We start from the raw sequence: 22,840 nt of genomic DNA, 5'->3' as shown, positions 1-22,840 counted from the left end.
GTCCAGGCAAGAACTTTACACCTGTAGTCATAACACAATCTAAATTTTACCAGTATGCCTCCTAAAGTCAAACCCGCAGTGGTTATCTGTGCTTTGCCTGCAACATGTGGATATGAGAATGCACCTTGAGGTAAAGGCAGCTAAAAGGCCAAGCTGCCTTCGCTCTTGTCCTCTCCATCATATAAGCAGCAACCAGTGCCAGGTCCAGCACTATGGACAACCTTCTCTAAGGAGCAGAAGAATTTAATGGAATTCAATGTCTCTATTTCTGAAGATTGTGTGCTTTTTACGAGGTTTTTGGCACCAGTCAAACTTGTAGCTTTCTAACTGCATGCTCTAACTATGAGGCAAAAGGGCTGCTACCTTAAACACAACTGCCACCTCTCTATTTTGTGTGGGACTGGTCACACTGGTGTTATATTGGGATGCACTCTGAGCACATCTATCAAACTGGACCTTCCTCAGATGCTGCTTCCTGGTCTGCTTTCTGCATAACAGTGTGACAAAGACAAGGACAGGGTGACTCTGGAGTCTAGATGTGATGCAGAAGCAGTTAATGGGAATTTCAGGAGGTAATTTTCCAAGATAAAAAGCTTGAGAAGAATAATAAAGCCTGAAATCGTAATTAAAACAGACACTCTAGTTCAAAGGTCTCTTTAAGTTGGTAAAGCTAGCTAAAGTCACCAGCTTTCACTTTGGGCCTCCTTATGAGTGTATCATCTGCAATGTGCAGATAAGAATGCACAGCTTTCCTTGTGTGGATGAAACAGGCTGTATATGTGCAGAGCTGTACAAAGGCAATCTGGTGTTCAACAAAGATCTCACACTAAATGTGACTTAAAAAAAAAAAATAAAAAAAAATAACAGAACAGCTCAATTTAATTCCAATGCAGCATCTATTTTTGTTGCAGGATCTAAATGAGGCAGACAGCTTGCCTCTACCACTTTATATTCATTCCTCCCAAAAATTCACTCAGCTTGGATCAAATCCTATTTCCCTCAAATGTATAAATCCCCATATCATCCGCAGAACTTGATTATCACAGGGAGTGCTCTATATCAAAGCTTTAAAATATGTTGTAAAGCCACAGCAATGATGCACTTGTGTAACAACTGAACTGTGACCAATTCTAACTGTAAAGCAAGTTCATGAACTTCAGCTGTGATATATTCAGTGTGCTGTTCTGTTCAGACTCCCATTTTTAATGAGTCCAGAATTTCAACAGATGTACTACCATGACAGCCCAGTTGAAAAACACTCGACAGCTCTTTCTAGATGCTTTGGGTAATACCAGCCTATGCCAACCTAGCCACTTGCCCTGTTACCACATCTCCTTCTCCAAAATGCAATTTTATATTGCTATTTCTTCCTCCGTTTTTTTTTGTTTTGTTTTTACAGAATCACAGGGCAGTAGAGGAACCTCTGGGCCCTTCTGCTCCAAACCCTAACTAAGCAAGGAGACTCAGAGCAGGATGCTTAGCATCATGTCCAGGCAGCTTTCGAACATCTCTGAAGAGAAGACCCTACAGCTTATCTGGACAAACTGTGCCAGCGCTCCATCACCTGAACAGCACAGAAGTGCTTCCTGGTGTACAGAGGGAACATCCTCTGTTTCAGCTTGTGACCGCTCCCCTAGTGCTGGCACTGGGTACCTCATAAACGAGCTGGGCTCTTCACTGGGAAGAGGCTCCTGACACAACAACAGGTCACCCCTCCGGACCAGTTTCCCCAGGCTACTTCAGGGCTCAGCTGAGCAAATGTTTGTACAAGGGCAAGGATGGGTCATGAAGTGCAACATTAAAGTAAAGCAAGCATGCAGTTAGATTTATTTTTCAAAGGTCCAGACCAGGTGCAAGCCTTTAGAAAGGATTCAAAGTAACGGGAACTCTGAAATGTGAAAATACCTTTTACAGATTTAGTAAATGCAAACTTTGACCATTCCTTTTTTCATTAAGCTTTTCAAAAACAAATTAATGCAGTCCCACTCCCAGCTTCCCAGGTGGTCTGTATGATTTAGCCAGAAAGAAAAAATTTCTAATGGCACCAAAATGCTACAGCCATTACAGATGATATTTGTTAACAGGCTGTCACTGGAGAGCGCTCAAAATCACTGTTTGCCTTGAGTTAATTTCTGCAAGTGTTATACCACTACATTTACTGGTGACAAGATATCTTAAGTTTTAAGACATTTAAGGTGGCATTAAAAAAAATCATCTTTTCCTCTTGTATTGTTATGAATATTTGCTGTTTCTTAGACTACTGGACATGGTTGATATGAAAATAGAGATTTCTATTACTTTTTCTCCTACAACACTCTATGTTCAACTTTTAAAGCTATCTAAAATGCTTCACGTATACATGCTTCTTCTATACATGTTATAACTCCAATCTAAGAGAGGAAGGAGGAAAAAATACATACAGGAAAACAACTGAAATTCTGATGTTCCTTGTGATGGAAGTTGCTTACCTAGCACTGAAGCTATGGCAGCAACAGACTAAATTTCTTCTCTCCTCTGAAGACACTTTTGAAATGGGATTAAGTTAATTATCTTTCACCTGTATCTTTTTACTGACTGACTCACCTTAGAAAATACTCAGGAAACACATTAATCTGGTTTAAGAGAATACATTATCATTAGTGTACCGAAACAAACACTAAGACTTCTTAAGACTTTCACTAGAACAGCTATCACTTTATAATGCATATAGGAAACCAATCAATATGACCTACCTGTTTGTTTTTACACTCAGCATAGTGCTATGCAATTAAACCTAAAAATAGGCAAATACAAGTAACTCATTTTTTCAGCATAAGAGCAGCATTCAAGTGCTTAGTTTAATTTGAATAACCTTTTTTTTTTTTTTTTTTTTTAAACTCTCCATTAGAGGGGGTGGTTAGAGTATGGAATCTGGCCAAAACCATCAACAGATGTACTGTGAATTAATTCAGAAACAGTAAAAAGAACAGAATATATGAGCAGAATCACTGGCACAAATTTGGCTACTGAAACGAAAATAATTAGAAATAAGTTGATTTCTCTCTTTTTTTTTTTTTTTTAATTTTAATTTTATTTTACAGCTACAAGGCCTTTCCGGAACATATGGTCTACCCCTAGCCCTTAATAGTCTTTTACCTCATTAAGGTTTCCATTTGGTAGGGAGCTCACATATTGGCATCTCTCTGAACCTGAGCTAGGCCTATTGTTATTATGAAGTGGTTCCCCACTACTTTGCAGCTCTTTAATGAAATGTAAGATTATTTTAAGTCCATAATCTTCTCAGCAGGATTATCGACTAGTAAGGCTGACCCTAATATTGCTCATCTGAACAGTGATCTGGCAGATGCCCTGAGAAAACAAAGGGTAAACATACCTGTCTGGAGGGTCTTGCAGCAAGACACAATAGAGGCTTTATGAGTAACTACTTAAATCCGGTTTTATTTGACAATGCTAACCAGATGTCTTCTGGAAAACAAATCGAGTGTTTCAATCACTGCTGCTTAAATACATTCCTTGAATTTGGCCAACAAAGCTAAACAGAAGCTACACTCAGCCAAATCCAGCTCTTCTGAAGATGAGATAATAAATGAATCATCACAGACATAGGAACAACGAGCACTATACTACATACAAAGTCCGAGTCAACACAATTACACTGGGAAAAAAGACACAAAGTGCAGTCACTTGTGCAGAAAACCTTTGCAGCTGTAGCCTGAAAGCCAGTATGAAAGTTAGAATATCCGACTGTGCACACTATTTACAGGTTTATATTTCTCAGTACAGATTTGCCTCCTTAATCCATTGTAAACAACAACCAGTCCAAGCAATCAACAGCAGCATGCAACAAAAATTATCCCTAATCTGCAACTTGATCTGAGCAGCATGGGCCTTCCCAAGATCCTTGAGGAACAGGCCATCACCTTCAAGCCTGATCACTTTCCAGAGTTCGCTATGTTTCCCCTTGAGCACTAACATGTTTATTTCATTTCTTCCTTTTATTATTGCCAGCTCCCAACTCATGGCCAAGCAGCAACAAGTGACAGTCTTTCCAGCCTTTTTTAAATTTATTTTTATATCAAAAGGATGCTACATGGCAAATTGCTAGAAGTGGAAGACAACTGCTCCTTGGAAATCAGGCCTTAAATGTCCTCTTCCGTTTCCCATCATTCCAGCTGACACATTTGTTGGAGAGCACAAGGTAATTCAAAAGAAGCAGAAGTCAAGTCAGTTCTGGCAAGTAACAGGTTCACTTCATCACTGTTTGCAAAACTATCAGAGACAAGCGCAGTTTGGATTAGATTTTCCTTTTAGGACACTGGGTAAACCCAGGTGAACACACTGCAAACCTGTCTGGAATGCAGACACACTTATCACCCACTTCTGGTAGTGAAATAAAGACACATTACAACTGCGGTGGGCCTCCTCACATCTTCATGTTCAATGACTTGCTCATCGACATTTTTAGACTATATCACAGAAAAATAAGAATTATTCTCCATTTACTCTTATTCAAATATTTGCATCATTGCTATGTGTTGATGTATCTGTGCTCCTAGCTAAAGACCACTATACCTGAGACACTTTCCCAGACAGCAGTCCTTTAAGCACTACTGCACTGTAGAGCAAGCCAGATCTGCTAGTGCCCAGTGACAGACATACAGGCTGTATTGCAGTGCTACCCCTTTGACTCCAGTAAAACACCTGCTCGGCCCCTTGGCCTGGAACGTGGACCAAGGAAACATAAGCAAGAGTCCACCTCAGGCCAGTTGGAGCCCAAGGGGCAGGGAAGCATGTGCCATGAGCAGAATGCATTTGACACTGAATGTGTCACCCCAACTACTCCACTGGGTGCTCCAATGCTCTGGCTGCTTCCCCTGAGAAAGGGAGAGTTTCTTTTATTGAGTGGAAACACGGTATTTAAAATAATGGGATTTACCATCACAAGCAAAAAGCTGGATCATTTTGTAAAACATTTAAAAACATTTAGCAATGGTACCTTGATGATGATTTGTAGCTGAGCTTGTTATTCTGCTCTAGCTACTATGCTAAGTCTTGAAGACACTGCAGAGACATTAAAGGCCTTCATTTTAAAACAAATGCAAATAATGAAGTTTGGGTTTAACGTTTTTCAAGCCATTGCTTTTAGTCAACAGCAACTTTAGATTTTAATAAAAGCCCAATAAAATCACTTCAGTTGTTGAGAACAGACATAAGAACTATGCATTACCAACTTTCCAAGTTCCTGGTGCTTCATTTTCTAATTCAGATTACTGGAAAATATTGCCTTTTTTTTTTTAAACTGCAGATGATACATGAACATGTGCACAACTAAATAAGAATAAAGTTCTATCTCGCTTACTTATGAAGAAATTTGAACATAAAATCTCACCATTTATCTTGAAAGTAGTTTTGTAAAGAAAAAGCACAGTAGAAGTCTAGTTCATAAGTCAAAAATTTGAAAAAAAAGAAAATCCCACCATGTAATATCTATTATCATAGGCTGCATGTGACCTCATAGCACAATAAGCAAATGATATTTCAATATATAATATACTAAACCAAGTAATAGCAGCAGCATTTAAAAAAAAAAACAAAAACAACCCACCTCTCCAAACACAGCACTGCTTTTGCTAAAGGTACAAAGAGTTCACAGAGATCACCAACCAAAGAACTTGATTGCTCTTGGCAAAGTTTTGTAATATCTCTATCCTCAACATTTTAATTTTAAACCAGCTTAAGAAAAGGCAGTGGTAATAGTTTTTTGCCCCTTAAGCAGTGCTCATAAATTTCTTCTATATGACAGACAGCTTCAGCAGGTTTTTTTTGGCTACACCCATGCTATCAAAAAAAACTGCTGAACTTTTCAAATTGTATCAGAGTAAATACGTTTGACCTTCTATTATTTTAAAAGTTACTCAGGATTTTATCTGGTTAGTGCTAGAGGTGAATCTAGATGGATAAGAACATCTTGGCAGAAAGGATACCTTCACTGAATTGTTTTGAATGATTTTATACATTCAATATCTTTCCAGGTGGTTTAAATAATGTCATGCTCTACAAGTGAATTACTATCAGTAGTCCAAGCTTTATACCTCTCTTTATACCACTTTATACCACTGGGGCAGCGACAAGTGCAATAACAAAGTAATAGCCAGCAATCAAGTTGCTACGGACCATTACTTTTCCTTACAGTCTTCCATGCTACAATCACATAGCTCTAGGCAACTTATTTTCTACCCATTAAGAAACTTCGGAAAAATGTGCCTTTTCTGAAACAGCAAGTGGAATAAGAGTTCAGTAGCAGTCACAACTACATTAGAATTTCTATAACACTTATATGTTGAATGAAACTCAACCTTAGGTACAGAACTTTTGAGCTAATCAGCTAAAGGTGCTCAGTAGCATCAACGTCCTCCTTCTTTCACTGAAGAGTAAAACTGATAAAACTTCAAGCAGCACCCCTCTTATTACTTGGACCCCCTACAGACGTTAATGGAATTACTGACGATGGTGCTAAATTCACACTGCAGCTAATCAGGGCAGCTAAAGGCCACAGCAAGGTACTGCTCTTAGGAAAGAAACATGGCCTGGGAAAGAGCATGAGGCAAAACATAAATAAATGAAAGCAGAATTCTGTTGACTATGTCAGGAGCTTGAGGTCTGCTGAAAGCATCGTGGTTTCATCCCTCTATCTCAACTACTACCCTGAAAGTAAGAAAGTGAAGTTCAGCTCAGTCAGTGGAGTCTTACACCATGGGCACATGCCAGTTTTCTTTAATACAAATGTCTAATTGGTTAATTCTAGTAGCACTGAATAGCTTTTGTTTCTATAAAGAGAACCAGATCTAGAGAAAAACCTCATCAGACAGAAGTAATTTCAGATGTGTAAGCTGGGCTAAGCAGCATACGATAATCAGTTTCAAAAAATATATTGGATCCAAATTTATTGAAGTAGAAGATGCAGATAAAGTACAAAAAATAAAGTACAAAAAAAATTAGAACAGCATTTTAGCCTGGACTTAAGCAGAGAATAAAAAATAAATGAATGAGTAGTTAATGCATACAAAAAGCTAAGTGCAAGTAGTAGTATTTTTAATCTAAAAGAGGAAAATATCTTTTTTTTTTTTTTTTTTTTTTGAAAGAACTCGCACATCTGTAAGGGAACAGTAAATGTTTCAAGGCTAAAGCACTGCACAAATGCATTAATCCAATAATAAGTACAGAGGACACACAGGCTATCTGCTGAGCCATGCGTGAGCTAATAACTCCAGCTGTCAAGACTGCCCTATTAAATGATAACAAAAGGCAACTAGTAAGAGATGGTGAAAAATTAATTAACCGGAGAAACAGCAAGTGAAATAAAACATAGCAGCCAAACACTTCCCCATTCACACGTACAGAATGAAGTTTTCTCCATGTTTAAAAAGCAGAAATGTAGTGTTAAGCAAACAAAATTACACCATTCCTTTAAATCAAGTTAACTCTGTAAGCTATCAAATACCTGTGGTTCCAGCTGAAATGAAAAGGGACTCAATATGAGCTGGCTCTTAGCCGGAAAATCCTCTTTGTCAAATAACCAACGTAAAGAAAACTCTTGTGTTAACAATTTCCCGAACATGGATGTTAAGCTCTACTTTCCAATTTCCCTTTCAGTCCATAGACAGCTGTTCCTACAGCCATCTCCATGCACACTCCCAGCCTGCCCATGTTCGCAAGGCTGCACGAACATAACACCGCGTCTTCTGCACCACAGAGTGCAGGCACATCCCACAACAAAGGTGAGAAATTGGTCCTCAGAAAAGCACTGCACCCTTCTGCAAGGAATAAGATACACTAGTCAGTGATTCCTTGCAAGTGCCCTATTCCCTACTTCTCCGCCCTCAATCCCTTTCCCAACTTTTCACAGTCAAAAAATGGCACAGCATGGCAACAGAAGTTACTGAATGACATACGTCTGATTTGGTTTTTACACTGAAGCATAAATAGAAGGCATCAGTCTGAAGCAATTCAAAGACTCAGTGGAAATGGCAAAAAAAAAAAAAAACCCTTAAGTTTTCCACTTCTCCATTCTACAGTACCACCCTACCAGGTAACAAACTTCCTTGTTGTTTGATAGAGGAAAAATACTTAAGCTATTGGTAAACCCCACTCAGTGCTCTTGCTGTGCTGCAGAAAAACAAGACAAGTTTCTTCTGAAGTCTACAACTTGGATAAGTTTGCAAAGATTGTGGCAAAAACTACCATGTTTTTAGTATCAGCAGTATCTCACCTCTCAGTACTGACTTGAGGTTCAGCTTTGCTTGCCGGTGCAAGTCCTCCACACAAGGTGGTCTTGAGGAAGGCAGAAACACATTTTCCTGCTGGTGCCATGGAGCAGTGTAATGAACGGTCCACCTGCTCTCTTCGTCTAAGTTGGAAACAGCTGCAGACAGAGAGAAAAAGAAGTAAGTGCTACTGCAGACAGGTCTATCATGTAACTTCATACACATGTTTTGTCACACATCGTCTTGAAATTGAGAAGGCCATTTATCACCATGGTCCTATCAAAACATTATTTAGACCCTTACTTCGTTAACAGTCAAAAGACCTCTCACTTCTGGAATTATAAATGCGTTAGGCTGGAAGGGATCTTAAAGCCCATCCAGTTCCAAGCCCCCTTCCACCCACCAGCTCAGGCTGTTCAGGGCCCCATCCAACCTGGACTTAAACACCTTCAGGAATGGGGCAGCCATAATTTCTCTGGGCAACCTGTTCCACTGCCTCATTACCCTATGAGTAAAGAATATCTTCCTAACAGCAACAAATTTCCCTTCTTTTAGTTTAAAGTTATTCCTCCTCATCCTATCAGTATTAGAACAAGTAGAAAGTCAGCCCTTTCCTTCTTATAAACTCCTCTGAAGTAATGGAAAGCTGCAATGAGGTGTCCCCAGAACCTTCTTGTCCCCAAGCTAAACAAGTCCCAGTACCTCAACCTTCTTTCACATAGGAGAGGTAAATGTATTCTCTCGAGAGCATGTAGGAAACACCCTTCCATCCTCCTGTGTATTCACTTGCTAATGCAATTACTGTGGACCTGTGAGACTATTTTTCTGCCCACAAACTCCCAGTCGCTGCAAATGAAATCATGAAATCAGTTTTCTTGTCCCTGATCCTGCCAGGAGCCTCCTCCAGCTCAAGGGTGACCCTGAAAATGTGACAGCCACCATGAGAGATTAGGACAGGTTTATTTGTATTGTGAAATAACCTTCTCTGACCTCACACTCACACAAGCCAGGAACTCAAATTCAACTGAAGTCAACAAATCAGTTTCTTTACATTTCCATGAGTGAAAAGCAGGCTTGGACAACAGCAACTCAACAGGCAAACACTGCTCAGAGCACAGCAGGAATGAGTAGGGATGGCATCAGTCACCTCTTCCCAACCAGCACATCTATGAAAACACCACAATGACATTGCTCAGGTTCAAAGTTCCCTACAGACCGCCAGTAACAAATCAGCCATAAACAAATCTTAGACTTATGCACTATCATTCATCTTTCCTGAGAAAGAGCCATTACCTTTTGTTTAAAGTTTATCATCAATAAAAACTTTTACAGTTGAATGGTCTTATCCCCCCACCCCTTAATAAGAAGAAAAGGGCACTTGGGGGTCATATTTTACAATCCCCCAGGCACTGTTTGGCCTTCAGCCAGCATGCTACATATCCTTGCTTTTAGCTCTCTGAAGCAGGAAAAAACCAAACCACTACAGCTGCGTCTCCTTCAGAGCACCTGCTCTGCTGGCTCAGCCCTATGGCACTGGCCTTGCTAGCAGCCCCACATCTTCCCTTGCTCTGCTGGCTGCCTGCAGCACCCACCAGCGATGTTCCTGCAGTGTGCAGAAGCTGGGAAGTAATAGGAGCCACAGTCTACTGGTGCCTGAGAAATGGCTCTGCCTCTAATGCAGTGCATCTGCCGGGATGAGCTTGGATGGAAATAATCTGGGCTCATTAGAGATCATAAGCTATGCCTTAAACTTCAAAACCTATCTAAAACACAATGCTGCTTTGTCCTAAAAGGATGTGGGGATCAGGAAAGTCCTTAAAAAAAAAAAAAAAGAAAAAAAGTGTGGAAATTCATTTAAGATTAGTGTCAGAGTTCAGAAAGTTTCTGAAGAATGGTTCTTGGTCACTCCATCCATAGGACAGCCTGATCCCACACCCCGCCCATCCCTTAGCAATGGGTGCAGGTGTCCTTGTAACCAGAGGGCACATCTATCACCACCCACCCAGACACCACCCCTTCTCTTACGGCAGCGCCCGGCCCTGCCCTAGGGCAGACAGCAGGTTTATTCAGCGCCCTGCCATAAAATCATGGACTCATCGCGGTTGAGAAAGGCCTTCAGGATCACCCAGTCCAACCACAGACTGACGTACCCATTCCAGACTGTGGGAGGAGGGAGGGGGCAGCCAGGCCTGCCACACCAAAACTCACGGCTCCTGCTCACCACAAGTGCCCAACAAACCCGCTGCACAGAAACGCAGAGTATGTTCCCAAACTTCGCTCCCTCGTGCAATTCGTACACCTTCACGAATTAAATAAAGAACTGCAATTCACCTGAAATCCATCCCGTCGCTAGGTCAGGTGTTAAAGACGTTCCCAGCAGAAGCAGCGGGGCAGTGCAGGGCAAGTGGGAGACCGCCCCAAACATCGCTCCCCACACCCTGCACCCACGGGCAACCCCCGCGAGTCCGGCTGCTGCCCCCACCACACAAAGAGCCTCACGGGAACTGACCCAGAAGCCCTAAGCAGACATCCTATAAGGCTGCCTCTACACATACCCAAGTATTCAACAAAGTGGCATAAATCACAACAGCACAGCACAGAAGCCAGAGCCGCGCTCTCCTGCGAGGCTCTGCTGCTCCCCACAAGGACCGCCAGCACGCACAGCTACTTACTCTTCCTCTTGAAAAGTTTCATGAGAGATTTAAGCTTTGTGTTGATGAACACCACCATTTTCAAGGTGTTTTGCTGCGATCTCGGAGCTTAAAATCAGTAAGAAGCCGGAGCCGCAGAAAGGTGACTGGTTTCCGGACCGATCCTGGTGAAACCGCACCGATTTCTCCTCTTCAGAGTTCCCCCTCCTCCCTTTTTTCCCCGCTAAATCCCAACTTTAGATATGTCTGGATCTAAACGCACGGAACCATTTCCAATTCTTCAGCCTCAAAGCCTCCTCTTCAAGTGCAATCCCGTGGGCTGGCGACAGCCACTTTCCATATGCAAAACGGGGAGGGGGGAAGTTAATTATTATTCACAACCAAAAAAAAAAAAAAAAAAAAATCCGGCTTTGGGGCTCACTGCGCGCTCCTCATCCCCTCCAAGATGGGTGGCTGCGGAAAGGAAGGGTTTGGGAGGCGATCCCTTTGCTGCCCATAGCTGCGGCGGCCGTGCCCGGTGTGCCCAGGGGAGGGAACGGGGCCGGGGGCGGCGGGGAGGGGCCGGGCGGAGCGGCCGCTCCGCCCGGCCCCTCCCCGCCACCCCCGGCCCAAGGCTTTTATTTTTTGCATCAATGTGCTCAGCAGGGCGTGCCCTTCGCACAATGTTAAGGCTCGAGGAGCGAGCCCTCCATCACAATGTAAGCTGCCTCGCGTTAACAATGGCAAGGATTTTTCCTTAGGGAGAAGAAAACAGCCGGCAGCGGGGGTCTGGGGCTGACCCCAAAGCTGCAGCAGGACACGCAGCCTCTGCAGCGTGAAAAGCAGATGCTCTTCAAGAACTCAATCCAAGCTTCACCATATCCCCGATATTCAGTACTACTCAGCAAATAACACAGTGCCTCCACCGGCATCTGAACACTACTGGTGTTAGCAGCATTTCCCCAATTCCATAGGATGTGCACTCACAACATGGGTTTGATAGATGAACTGCCATGAGCAGTAGGACCTTCCAGCTGCTCCCATAGACTGCCTCACTGTGCCATGGTGCCTTTACGTTGCTAGATTTCCATCACACAACTTACACAAAAACTGCTCCTGACATCAAAACCCCGATAACAAGATGGCTATTCATTCATATATTACCTTGTTTCACACATCAAAGACTTGAAACTGTCACCTCCCCCTGCGCAAATGCTCTGTAAATCTTTTCCTGACTTGTAGACTTCATCCTAAATGAAGCAGGTGCTGCCTCTCAGGATGAAGCACTGGAATAGGCTCCTCAGGGAGGTGGCTGAGTCACCATCCCTGAATGCGTTCAAAGACCATTTGGATATGGTGCTCAGGAACATGATTGAGCAGAGGGTTATTAGAGTTAGGATAGTATAGTCAGGTTGCGGTTGGACTTGATGATCTTTCCAACCTTGAGCAATTCTATGAACTCTTGTAGATATCCCGCTTCATAGAATCAGTCAGGTTGGAAAAGACCTTAACGATCATTGAGTCCAACCATGACCTAACCATACTATCCTAACTAACAACCTTCCACTAAATCATGTCCCCATGGACTTGTGAGCATTCCGCTTTGGGAGCAGGTCCAAAAGTATCACTGCAGAGAGGTTGGACTAAGTGACCTTTAAGGATACTTTCCACATAATCACAGAATTGTCTGAGTTGAACTTAAATCATCTTTGTTACGTGCTAGAAACTGGATTACCCAAGTACGTGGCAAGCTGGTGGGGTCCTGGCAATCACTTCTTTTAAGGATTTTGGTAATGTTTAAACAGTTAACACCTGACAAAGCAATTAATTGTTTTCTTCTCTGAAATCACACAACACTATCCCCCTTAGCGTTTTACCATTACCCATTCATCATTAAACCCATCTGAGATGCACTCTCACTGGACACATCGTGAAGGTGGGTCCAGAATGCCTCCGTTCGTATCTCCAGCAGCACTGCCATGCAGTGGCTCACGTGGGAGGTGAGGACTCCTTTCCTAATGTGGCATTGATCTTTTGGGGAATGTAGTGTCTCTAAGTTGTAGAAGAACTACAGTCCATTTGCAAAGGAAAAGGCAAACATTTCAAGCTGTCAAGTGTGGGACATTGTGCTTCTGGAAGTGACACAGGTTGTCTCCAGGGCCTTTATGCATTTCTCAGAGGTTTCCAAGTCCCATGGATGGGCTTCATCCCCATTTCAGGCTCAGGTCCCTGTGTACTGACATGTTTTAAGGCTACTTTGAACTTTCTCTTTTCACCATGGGCTGCAGCTTATCCAACCTGAGGGTTGCTCTCGATCATTCTCTAGCCAGAAGCATTCTGAAAACAAGCACTTAATGGCAGTCATCAAGCCCTGATCTCCAGACAAAGTTATTCAAAACCAGTAAGAAACATAGGATGTTGTCTGCCTTTCATCTTCCCTCCATCTTCCCTGTGGCCAATGCTGGTAAAGTGGCCAACCATCAAAAATCAGTACCAGGAGGTGATTCCTCAAGAGAAATGCCAGTTGGTGCTGGCACTCACATCTTTCAGCCCGCCCTGGGTAAACAATCATCAAAAACTCTTTTCCACTGGATGCAAATCCAGTGGCTTCCATGAAATTCAGCATGTTGTCTCAATGCAACCCTTTAAAAAAACTTCATGGCGTAACAGTTGGCTCTGATGATAGTTCTCTCAGAGCACAAAGCATGCACTAAGTGGGCTTCTCTATAAGACTGTTAAAGAAAATATATATTGCCAACCCAACAGTAAAAATCAGATACACACAAGCAAAACAAAATAACAATTAAACCACCCTGGCAGAAAGACTGTTAGTTTGTTCTGGGGGGATAACACCAGCCCCAGCAGCAGGTGTGCACATGCTGTACTACCAGTTCTTTACAAGCAGTGACTCAGGGGCTGCTGGCACACCTGCTAGCTCACCTTGGTCTAGTTAATATTAACCTACCACCTCCCTTCCCGTATCCTCAGAAAAATGGTGACGCTCATTTGCCATCTCACATGGATACAAGCACAAGCAACACAAAGTCTGCTGGAAGATTCCAGCAAATGCTAATTCTGGAGGGATCATTTAGTTTAGAAGTTTAGCCTAGAAGAAGCTCCATCCTAACAAACAAGTCAGAGACCAGGGCAAATAGGAGAGGCAAACAGGAGTCGCTTCAAATCGTGAACACACTGTCATTGGCAAAACTGTGTTTTCGGTTCATGCATAGCAGCTTTCAAGCCCTGATCAGCTTAACTGTGCTTCCTTTTCTCCTACCAAAATGATTTTTATTGGTTTTGCTTTTAAGCCTCATTTATAGTAAAGACCATCAATGTCCTCGATAGGCATATGAGAACAGATGAGTGTCTGTGTCTGCAGGGATTGCCTGGAACATTGCAGCCCCCCACCCTCTGCCCCTCTCCCCTCTTTGGAGGGAGGTTTCCAGCTGACCTGTTCCACGGCAGCCATCTGGGACTGCCACCCCTTGACATTCCCATTAACACAAAACATTAGCAACCAAGAAACAATCTGTACATATGCAGCTTCCACAGAAATATTTCACACCACCCACCGGGGCCTGGAAGAGAGGGCCCTGGCCCCTGCCCTATTTGTAACTCAATACTCTGCACCTTGCACCACTGCACCTGATGTGCTGAGGATGCTGAGAAATGTTACCACTACTTTTTTTAAGAAGTGATGAGCGCAACAGATATGAAATTCATGAAATAACACTACCAGACAGATGTATCACCATCTCAAACTGTAAGCTGTCAGCCTTAGAAATTTATTCGGGCAACAGAAAAATCCTCCACTAAACAAATATGTAGCATCAGTGATGTTTTAGGCAGGGGAATAAAGTAAGAATGTGCAACTGAGCTGGGAACTGCATGTGAGAGCTGTTCCACTGCATCTCTTCACAATAACCAAAGGGGAAAGATAAAATGCTGCTAAGCAGATGTGCTCTAAAGAATGAGATAGGCTTGCAGCGAGTTCCCACCATGCTGCTCTGGCAGCACGCAAGGAACACTGCTGGTAAAGCCACTGTCACTGTGTTCCTGCAGGGCTGGGCCAGATGCTCAGGATTGCTCCCCATCACCTTTGTCTGTCCCTCCACACAGCTACAGATGCCAGGGCAAGCAGCTGCCAGACTGAGCCAGCACCTCACCAGCTCGCTGGGCAAGCCTGAGCAAAGATTAAGCACTTCCTGCAAGTTACAAGGCTCTGTCTGGTTCCAGATAAACACCAAGTCACCCTAAAAACCATGCCTTGACTTCTACTTGAGAGCTCTGTGATCAGGAGAAGAAGCATAAAGCGCCTGTAATAAGAAATGCTGAATGCAGCTTTGCCCAAACTTTACTCCTGCTCTGGCCACCTTCACCCATGATATCATTTGTTTTTTAGGCCCCTTTAGACTACAGGAATCAATAATTTATGATTATAAAGGCTTTTTCCCCTCCTCTCAGAGCCAATCGTGTCTGGCCATCTCCCGGTACTTTTCAGGAGAACAAAAGTGTTCCCCCAGAGGCCATCCGCCCACCCCAGGCAGGGCCATCAGCCACCCTCCTCTCCCCAACTCACAATGGCCTCTTTCAAGGCACCCTCGGCCTCGTGAAGCACGATACTTCCCCAGCCAGCAAGAAATCGCCATTCATCGACTCATCGGGAGGAAGAGGAGGACACGACTGCAAGGCGAGAGGGAACAAAGGAGGAGGAGTATTTCACCCCAAAGCAGCCACAAGGGACGAGAGGGACTCGTGGCTCGCTGAATCACAGAATCGTTAAAGTTGGAAAAGATCACTAAGATCATCCAGTGCAACCATCGAAGTCGCAGGGACGCCGAGTGTCTCCAAGCAGGCAACAACGGGGAAGGTATTGCCCCTGAAGAGAGCCCCCACCCCCGATATGTTCATCCAACGGGGGCTGCCCGGGGAAGGCGAGACAGAGAAGCAGCATAGCCTAAGCCGGAGAGGACAGAAAAGCAGCAGACTGATTGATCTGATGATCCTATTTAGGTCACAGCACAATAAAGCTAATTCATTCCTTTTACAATTCAAAACATCTTGCCACAGATCCTCTGTCATGCAAACACATCACCAGAGTGAAAAGGGAGAATTCTGGCAGAGCTGCATGCAGACAAAAGAGAAACTTCTTGTGGTTAGAGCATCTCCCGACACTGTATCTGCAGACAGGAGCACAGATAATGGTAGTGAATGTGCGATTTTGTTCAATGTCTTTGTTTTGAATTGCAGGGCACAATCCTCTTTCCTTTGGCCATTTCTGAACTAAGACAACATCAGCTCCCAGACGAGTACTTTGCTCTCTCTCCATAGGAACACTCCTTTAAAATTTCACCGGAAAGTATTCTGATTTTAAATTCCAAACCCACCTTAATGCTCCTCAAGAACTGAGCAAAAGTGACTCCAGCAAGTAAACTCATCTTTACAAAATCTCATCTTTACAAAATCTCGACTTTTATTTGCTCTAGAAATGCATAGTAAGGATACTTCTCTGAGTAAGTGATGGAAAAAACATCATCACCACGTGAAACCAACAAAACCAGACTGCACAAACTTCTGCCCTGTGCTGTCTCCTGGTTGGGTCTGTAATTCCATCTTCAGCAGCTGCACACTTGTGGACCCACACTAATATCCAACAGATTTCTTAAATTAATCTCAGTCTGCATTCTCTTTAGGAGTGTCCCAAAGGGGACACACTCCCCACTCATTTCACTTATTTAAAGTCACAGAAAGAATTCTTGCAGCATACCTCAATCCCCCTCCCAACATTTCACTTTGCAACATATGTAGTTATATATGGATTATCCTGGGACAAGGAAACAGCAGATATATATACACACATATTTTTAAGCTCTGAGACACTTATAAAATTAGAGTGGCAAGTCCTTCAGCTTCTTAAGAAGTTTGCAATCTATACATGAAAAAAATCTAAAATCCTTCCAACCTAGCAGCCTTCAGACAAATGTTAATTCAAAAATCAAGCAAGGCTTGCTCTGTCTCACACAGCAACTTGAGAAGAAGTTTTGCATTTTAGTTAGAAACTTGCAAAAATTCCCCCAAAAGTGCATATGTACAGTGCAGTAGAATAATGACAACTAAAAGCTAAGGTTCACAAACAACTGATGGATTTTGGTACTTTCCCTGAAGTTGTTAATATTGACAAAATCTGAAAAGCTGAGCACGTTTCAATTAAATATAGGCACAATCTACCTTGAAAAACAACATCCTCCAACTAAACTGATCCTGCCTATGTAATAGTCATCTAATAATGGTGTTGCAGAGTCAGTGGTCTACTTCAAGCTGCTAAGGAAAATAATGAGCCAACATCCATGCCATAGCATCTCCAGAGGATGGCTCTGGCTGCCCATGCCATCTGTCCACCCCAGACATCATCAAATACCAATAGATCTGACCTGGAGAACAAATTTTAAGATGACCTTTGTGTAGCCAGCATCTTCTTTTTAGAAACTCTCAACAAATACTTTAAATTGAAAGGGAAGTCTCACCAGTTCATGCTTCTAATTGGTAGCATTTTCAAAATTTATAATGTGGATGATAACTTAAAGATTAAGAGAGGCAGAGATGGAAATACCCTTCCTATTCATCATACAAAATCCAGCAAACCTCCCAAAGTGCTGTGTTCGGTCAGCATTCACAGCTGAAGAGCTACTCTTCATTTGCTCGCTAGCAAAATGTACCTGGTGGTTTAAGTGATGCTTCTGTGAAAAAGTGCCTTACACCAAACATCTTCAGAGTGGACCTGTGGGAACACCAGCTATCAAGGTTTTTAATACCATGGCAATGGTTTCAATAAATAAATATGCGGAGGCATTATTCAAACGGAAGCCTCACCATCTACTTCACCAAAAGATTATATACAAAAAGACAAAAAAAAAAAAACAAAACCAAAAACACAGAGATTCTCTCTACTCCTGAATTAGGCCCACCATTTCTGCCTCCACATCCTTCCAGAAAGGGAAAAGAAAGTGCCCCCTTTCTCATACAGGACCCCTATTATAGATCTCTACAGTTCTTGTTTTGGAGAAGCTAGTTATTCCTTGCTATGGGCAGAGAATGCCAGAAAACTGAAAAATCAGTCAAGTTTTAACATCAAGGGGTTTAATGTGCAGAAATATCATCAGTTTTCTGGCCTAGAGAACAAGCTTTCAACAAACACCTGTCTTCTCCAGCTCAGCTTTTCTTAAAACATACCAGTATCTGGCATTTAGGAGAAAGTAGCAAAGAAATATCAGTACTTAACTACTGCTATGCAAATGACTATGAACAAGCCCTGGCATCTCCAGACAGTTGATAAAACTATCGTGCTTACCAGTGGCTACATTTTTTTTAACTATTTACAATTATCCAAATTCAACTTTGGGTTACAAATTTGTCTAAAGAATTATTCATTACTTACGGCTTGAGCTACTGCAGAACGGGACCTGGACAGCATTTTGCATTGCAAGCTATTGGGGAGAGAAGAGAGGAGTGACTTGGAAGGACCAGGTGAGAAACCTTTGGGAGCAGTCCCAGGGCAGGTTCCAGCCTGGAAAGGAGATGACTTGAATGTAAAGGAGAAGGTGGGGCTCAATAACAGTTGATGTGAATAAAGTTTACACCTCAGGAAAACAAATCAATAAAACTAAAGCTATCTTTTTCTCAAAAATATTCTGCAAAATGTATTATGTATGAAGATCCTCTTCCTTATTTTTGTCTTTACGGATTATGATAAAAGTAGGTCTAGCCTATCATAACTTTTATGGACACTGCAATAGAGCACTAAGCAAACTTTGGTCCAAAATGAAGACATTAAAGCATTGTATTCACATTAGCCCTAGAAGTGCTTTTTCTGTCAGGGCAATTAGCATCCTGCTCCTCTTCTGATTACTTAAGCCCTGACAGGACAAGGAAGTATCACACATGGGGAAAAAGCCTGCACTCACCTTCAGCTACTGGGAATAAAGCAGTGTATTTTCTCTAATGCTATCAATTATTTACCCTAAAGATGGCTCCCACCATCTGTCTGGGGACTTGCTCACACTGTCCCTTGCTCTGGCTGCACCGCCAGGCTCACTGTGGCAAACGAAAGTACAGCAGCCCACTGAAGGCAGGTGCTGGAAAAGCCATGAGGGGTCATTCAGCAGGCAGAGGTGGCAACCTCCCTTTGGAAGTGCTGCCCAATTGCAAGGTTAAATAGAGACAGGTCATAAAGGTGTAGAAAGACATTTATGTAACGTGTTCAGGCAGTAACAAACATGCTCAGGGAGGAGTGTGACACTTTCCCATTCAAAAGCAGCAGAGGGCCTCTGCAGCCGTTTGTATCAAACCTCCCTGTTCCTAAATTCCTTGCTGAAATGCCTGAAAGACAGCTGGCCAGCCTGAGCACTACAGCAGAGGAGTATGAGCAGTCAGTACGGCTCAGATCAGAAATCAAAAGAATGGGGAGTCAAGATGCCCAGGTTGGGCAGTGAGTGACCACCGCAGTATGTACACATTTTTCTGCCTTCTCCCAAAGTTCTGTTCCAAGCAATGCCTGTTCATATTCCCCTAGTGAGGACAAGACGAAGCTACCAACTGATGTGGCTGCCAGCAAATTGAAGGACAGTTTCCAAACAGAAGAGAGGACCTGCAGCCCAACAGCTCTAAGCAATACTCTGAGGAATTCTGCCTTTAAATTAGTAATGCTCAGCCCCCTGCATGTCTGCGTGTGCTCAGAAGATGTGCTGAGGCTGATTAAGTACCATTCGGTTGCGGCTGCAGAAGTGGCATCCTGGGGTTTCAGATTTATTCTCTCCCAACGACTCCAGGTCAGTCGACAAGTGAGATGCTGTGTTTGTAACTGCTGTAGCTGCAAGCACCACAGGCAATCCAAAATTCAAGCTGCGTCTTTCCAATCATGCATCATCCCCACAATCCAGATCCCATTGCACTGTATTACAGCATCAATTGAGATGTAGCTGTGATGAGCCACGTAAGGCACTCCTCTGATGAAAAAGATAACCAGCCTCTGTGTCCCAATTTCTGGGTAGGCACAAGAATACGATTTTTATTGTTTGGCGCCACATATCCTTACAATAGATAGAATACTTTTCAATTGTTTGTCATTAATTTATTAACTGTGCAATCCTTGTGCCTTTACAGTAGAATTTGAATACTGTATTTTCTGCACGAGATGTAAATTAAAACAACAAATTGCCCCTCCTCTTTTTTTTTTTTAAATAACCAATCTCTCCCAATTGCAGCTCTTCAGAGAGACTTTGCAATGCAAGGAAAATACCATCTGTTGGTAAAGAGGTGAGACTAAGCTCATCCTTTTCTACAGGAAATACTCATTTTACATTACCCAAGTGGACACATTTAAGCAACCAGCAACTCTGAGTCCCTAAATCAGCGCATACAGAACACAAAAGGCATGTAACCTGCCTCCGAAGGAGATCTGTAGTGTTAGTGAAAAAAATAAAACATAACAGTATCTTCTATAACAAAGGAAGTGAAGTTGATCGTTTTCCCCTTTTTACTATATACTGCTTAGATGGCAGTCTAAAATGAGCTAATACTCAAATAACAAGAGCTGTATATTGGTTATTTCCTCCAGTGCACTGTTTAAATTCCCCAAAAAATAAAGATAGTTGATGTGTACAAGGGAGAGGAGAGCAGCCCACCACTGCACACAGAGGCTGCCATCTGCAGCGCTGACCCCACTTTCTCAGCACACCGGGACCCACCAGACCATGCTAATACAGTCTGGGGGTGGGAGAGGAGAGGAGTCACCACTTGGGCACTCGTAACCTACATTTTCTGCCTGACAGAACCACCACACATCCTGGAGTCACCCAGCACTACAAGGGAGCATAGAGCAGCTTCTGAAGTCTCACTTTCAGAAGGAACTACATCATTCAATACTCTGCAAGATAAGGCAATGTCAGATATCAACAGTAGCCAGCTCATTGCTGTGGGTACTGTGCACAAGTAACCCCACAGCTTCAAGGTTTTTATCTTTTACTCCATCTTAACAAGATGGAAAACACTGCTCTAGGAAGCCCAGCTCAGCTCAAAGCTTGACACTGCTAGACAAAGAGACTACGGGTTCGCAATAAAATTGCAAGAAGTACAAGTTTTTGTGCCTTGTTTGGCTCTTTCAGCCCTGCTCCTGTGGCAGACTGTTCCCAGCAGAGTGCATATCCCCATAGGGACAGACACAGATGGCCTGGTGCCTGCAGGCCTGGCTCCAGCAGAGTACCCCATGAATCCAAAGCCAACCTGCAGAGTGCTTCCGTGAATACGCAGCTGTCATTTCAGGCACAATCCTTACTACTCAAACCTCTTTTAAACATAATAATTAAAAATCTCATAAATTTGTTCTAAAAATCAGATCCCAGTTGCAAACTCCACAGACCCTATCACTCTGAGATTCATCTCCTGATGACTCTACTCCGGTAGTTCCTTTTCTCCTCTCCACGACTAAGTAGCCTTCCCTCCTTTCTGCTGTTTCCCATATGGTTACATGAATGCAGCAATTAATATGCAATTAATAAAATGGTGCGATCAACTGCTTTTGTTCACACAAGCAGCTGCTCTGCATGTTACAACATAATTAGACAAATTAAGACATACAGCTTTTGTCTGCAGCATCACTCACGCTTAAATGTCACTAAGCCTATTGGCATTTGGGATTATTTTAAACACGTCTTGTTTTATTAACACTACAATGTATCACAGAGCCAGATTTATAAGCTGCCAGCTGTGGGGACAGCCAAGTGCACGTCTGCTTCACCTCCAAAATGCCTGCACAAGCCACTCAAGGGTTAATGGCAGAATGGAGCTCTTACAGAGAATATGGGAGAGGCATTTCTCCAAAGGGTTGTTACTGAAGATTTTGGATTCCCGATAGCGTGGGGGGGGAAACAAGGGAAGGGGCACTCTATGAAGAGGGGATGGCATGGAAAAAATAAGGGAGCAGCAAAGAAGATTTCTGTTGCAGGAGTACCGCAGATGAGTCCGGCAGTACAGGAGCCCTGACCAGCACAGGGCAGGCATGCAGCCGTTCTCAGAACAAGGAGGCAGTCGCTGATCTGCAGAGCCCTGAGCCTACAGTGCACACCAGAACAAGCAACTCCCAGTGAGATGTGCAAATACACTGTACCTGCCATCCCAAGAGATTTTCACTCAGAGGGTGCTGATACACTGGAAAGGTTTCCCAAGGAGGTTGTGGATGCCCCTGGATGCATTTAAGGCCAGGCTGGATGTGGCTCTAGGCACCTGGTCTAGTGGTTGGTGAAACTAGATGATCTCTGAGGTCCTTTTCAATCCAGGCCATTCTATGATTCTATGATTTAATCAAATGAAGCACTGAGGAGCTTTCTGAGCCCATATTAGCCACCAGCTAACCTCACCATCCTCAGCCACACCAGCTTCACACAGGACCCTGTGTCACCCAACAGAAAGGCTGTTATTTAATCAAGACGAGAAATAACTTTCCAGAAATAAATAAGTTCCTTTGCTTTGTGAGGTATTCGTGGATTTTTCTGGCCAAATGAACAAAATTTCCAGGAAAACCCAAAGAACACCAAGAGAAAAGGAGAACAAAAAAAAAAAAAAAAAAAAAAAACCTTCTTTAAGACGTGCAAGGACAATTATATTCAAGTTCCTCCTTCCCTTAGAAACAAACCATCCTTGTTTGCGCTGTGTGTGCCAGCTGCAGGGCACAGGCGTGGAGCACCAGCTGAAGCTGGGCACTGGGCTGGCCAACCAGTTGCATCGTGCTTTGTGAGCAGCCACCACGGCCACTCGCTAGCAGAGACTGAGCCCCACTGTCACTTACGACATGGGAGACCACAAAGACGTGCTCAGTGCTCCGCAAGGCCGGGTTCAGGAGGGACGCAGAGCGATGTAGTCTTTGTTTCACTGCGCTCAATGAGATGGCAAAGA

At 43.2% G+C, this 22,840-nt stretch overlaps 1 protein-coding gene across 13 annotated transcripts in view; it reads right to left on the bottom strand.

Annotated features, from left to right (window-relative positions):
- The window catches only part of NHSL1 (NHS like 1), a 162,150-nt gene that overhangs the window by 37,910 nt on the left and 101,400 nt on the right, over positions 1–22,840 (bottom strand). For 11 of the 13 annotated variants that reach the window (XM_085217187.1, XM_085217186.1, XM_085217185.1 and 8 more), the window contains one exon: positions 8,270–8,422. In XM_085217187.1, the coding sequence (XP_085073313.1) occupies positions 8,270–8,422 (153 nt within the window). Of the gene's footprint in view, positions 1–8,269; positions 8,423–10,595; positions 10,875–10,936; positions 11,434–22,840 lie in introns of those variants that run through there. The other 2 variants (XM_085217196.1, XM_085217193.1) reach the window with 2 other exon arrangements.

Source organism: Meleagris gallopavo, chromosome 2, assembly GCF_905368555.1.
Source record: "Meleagris gallopavo chromosome 2, MGAL_WU_HG_1.1, whole genome shotgun sequence".
Classification (NCBI taxonomy): domain Eukaryota; kingdom Metazoa; phylum Chordata; class Aves; order Galliformes; family Phasianidae; genus Meleagris; species Meleagris gallopavo.
Note: the sequence above shows the minus strand (reverse complement) of the source record. Positions and strands in the feature narration are given on the sequence as shown.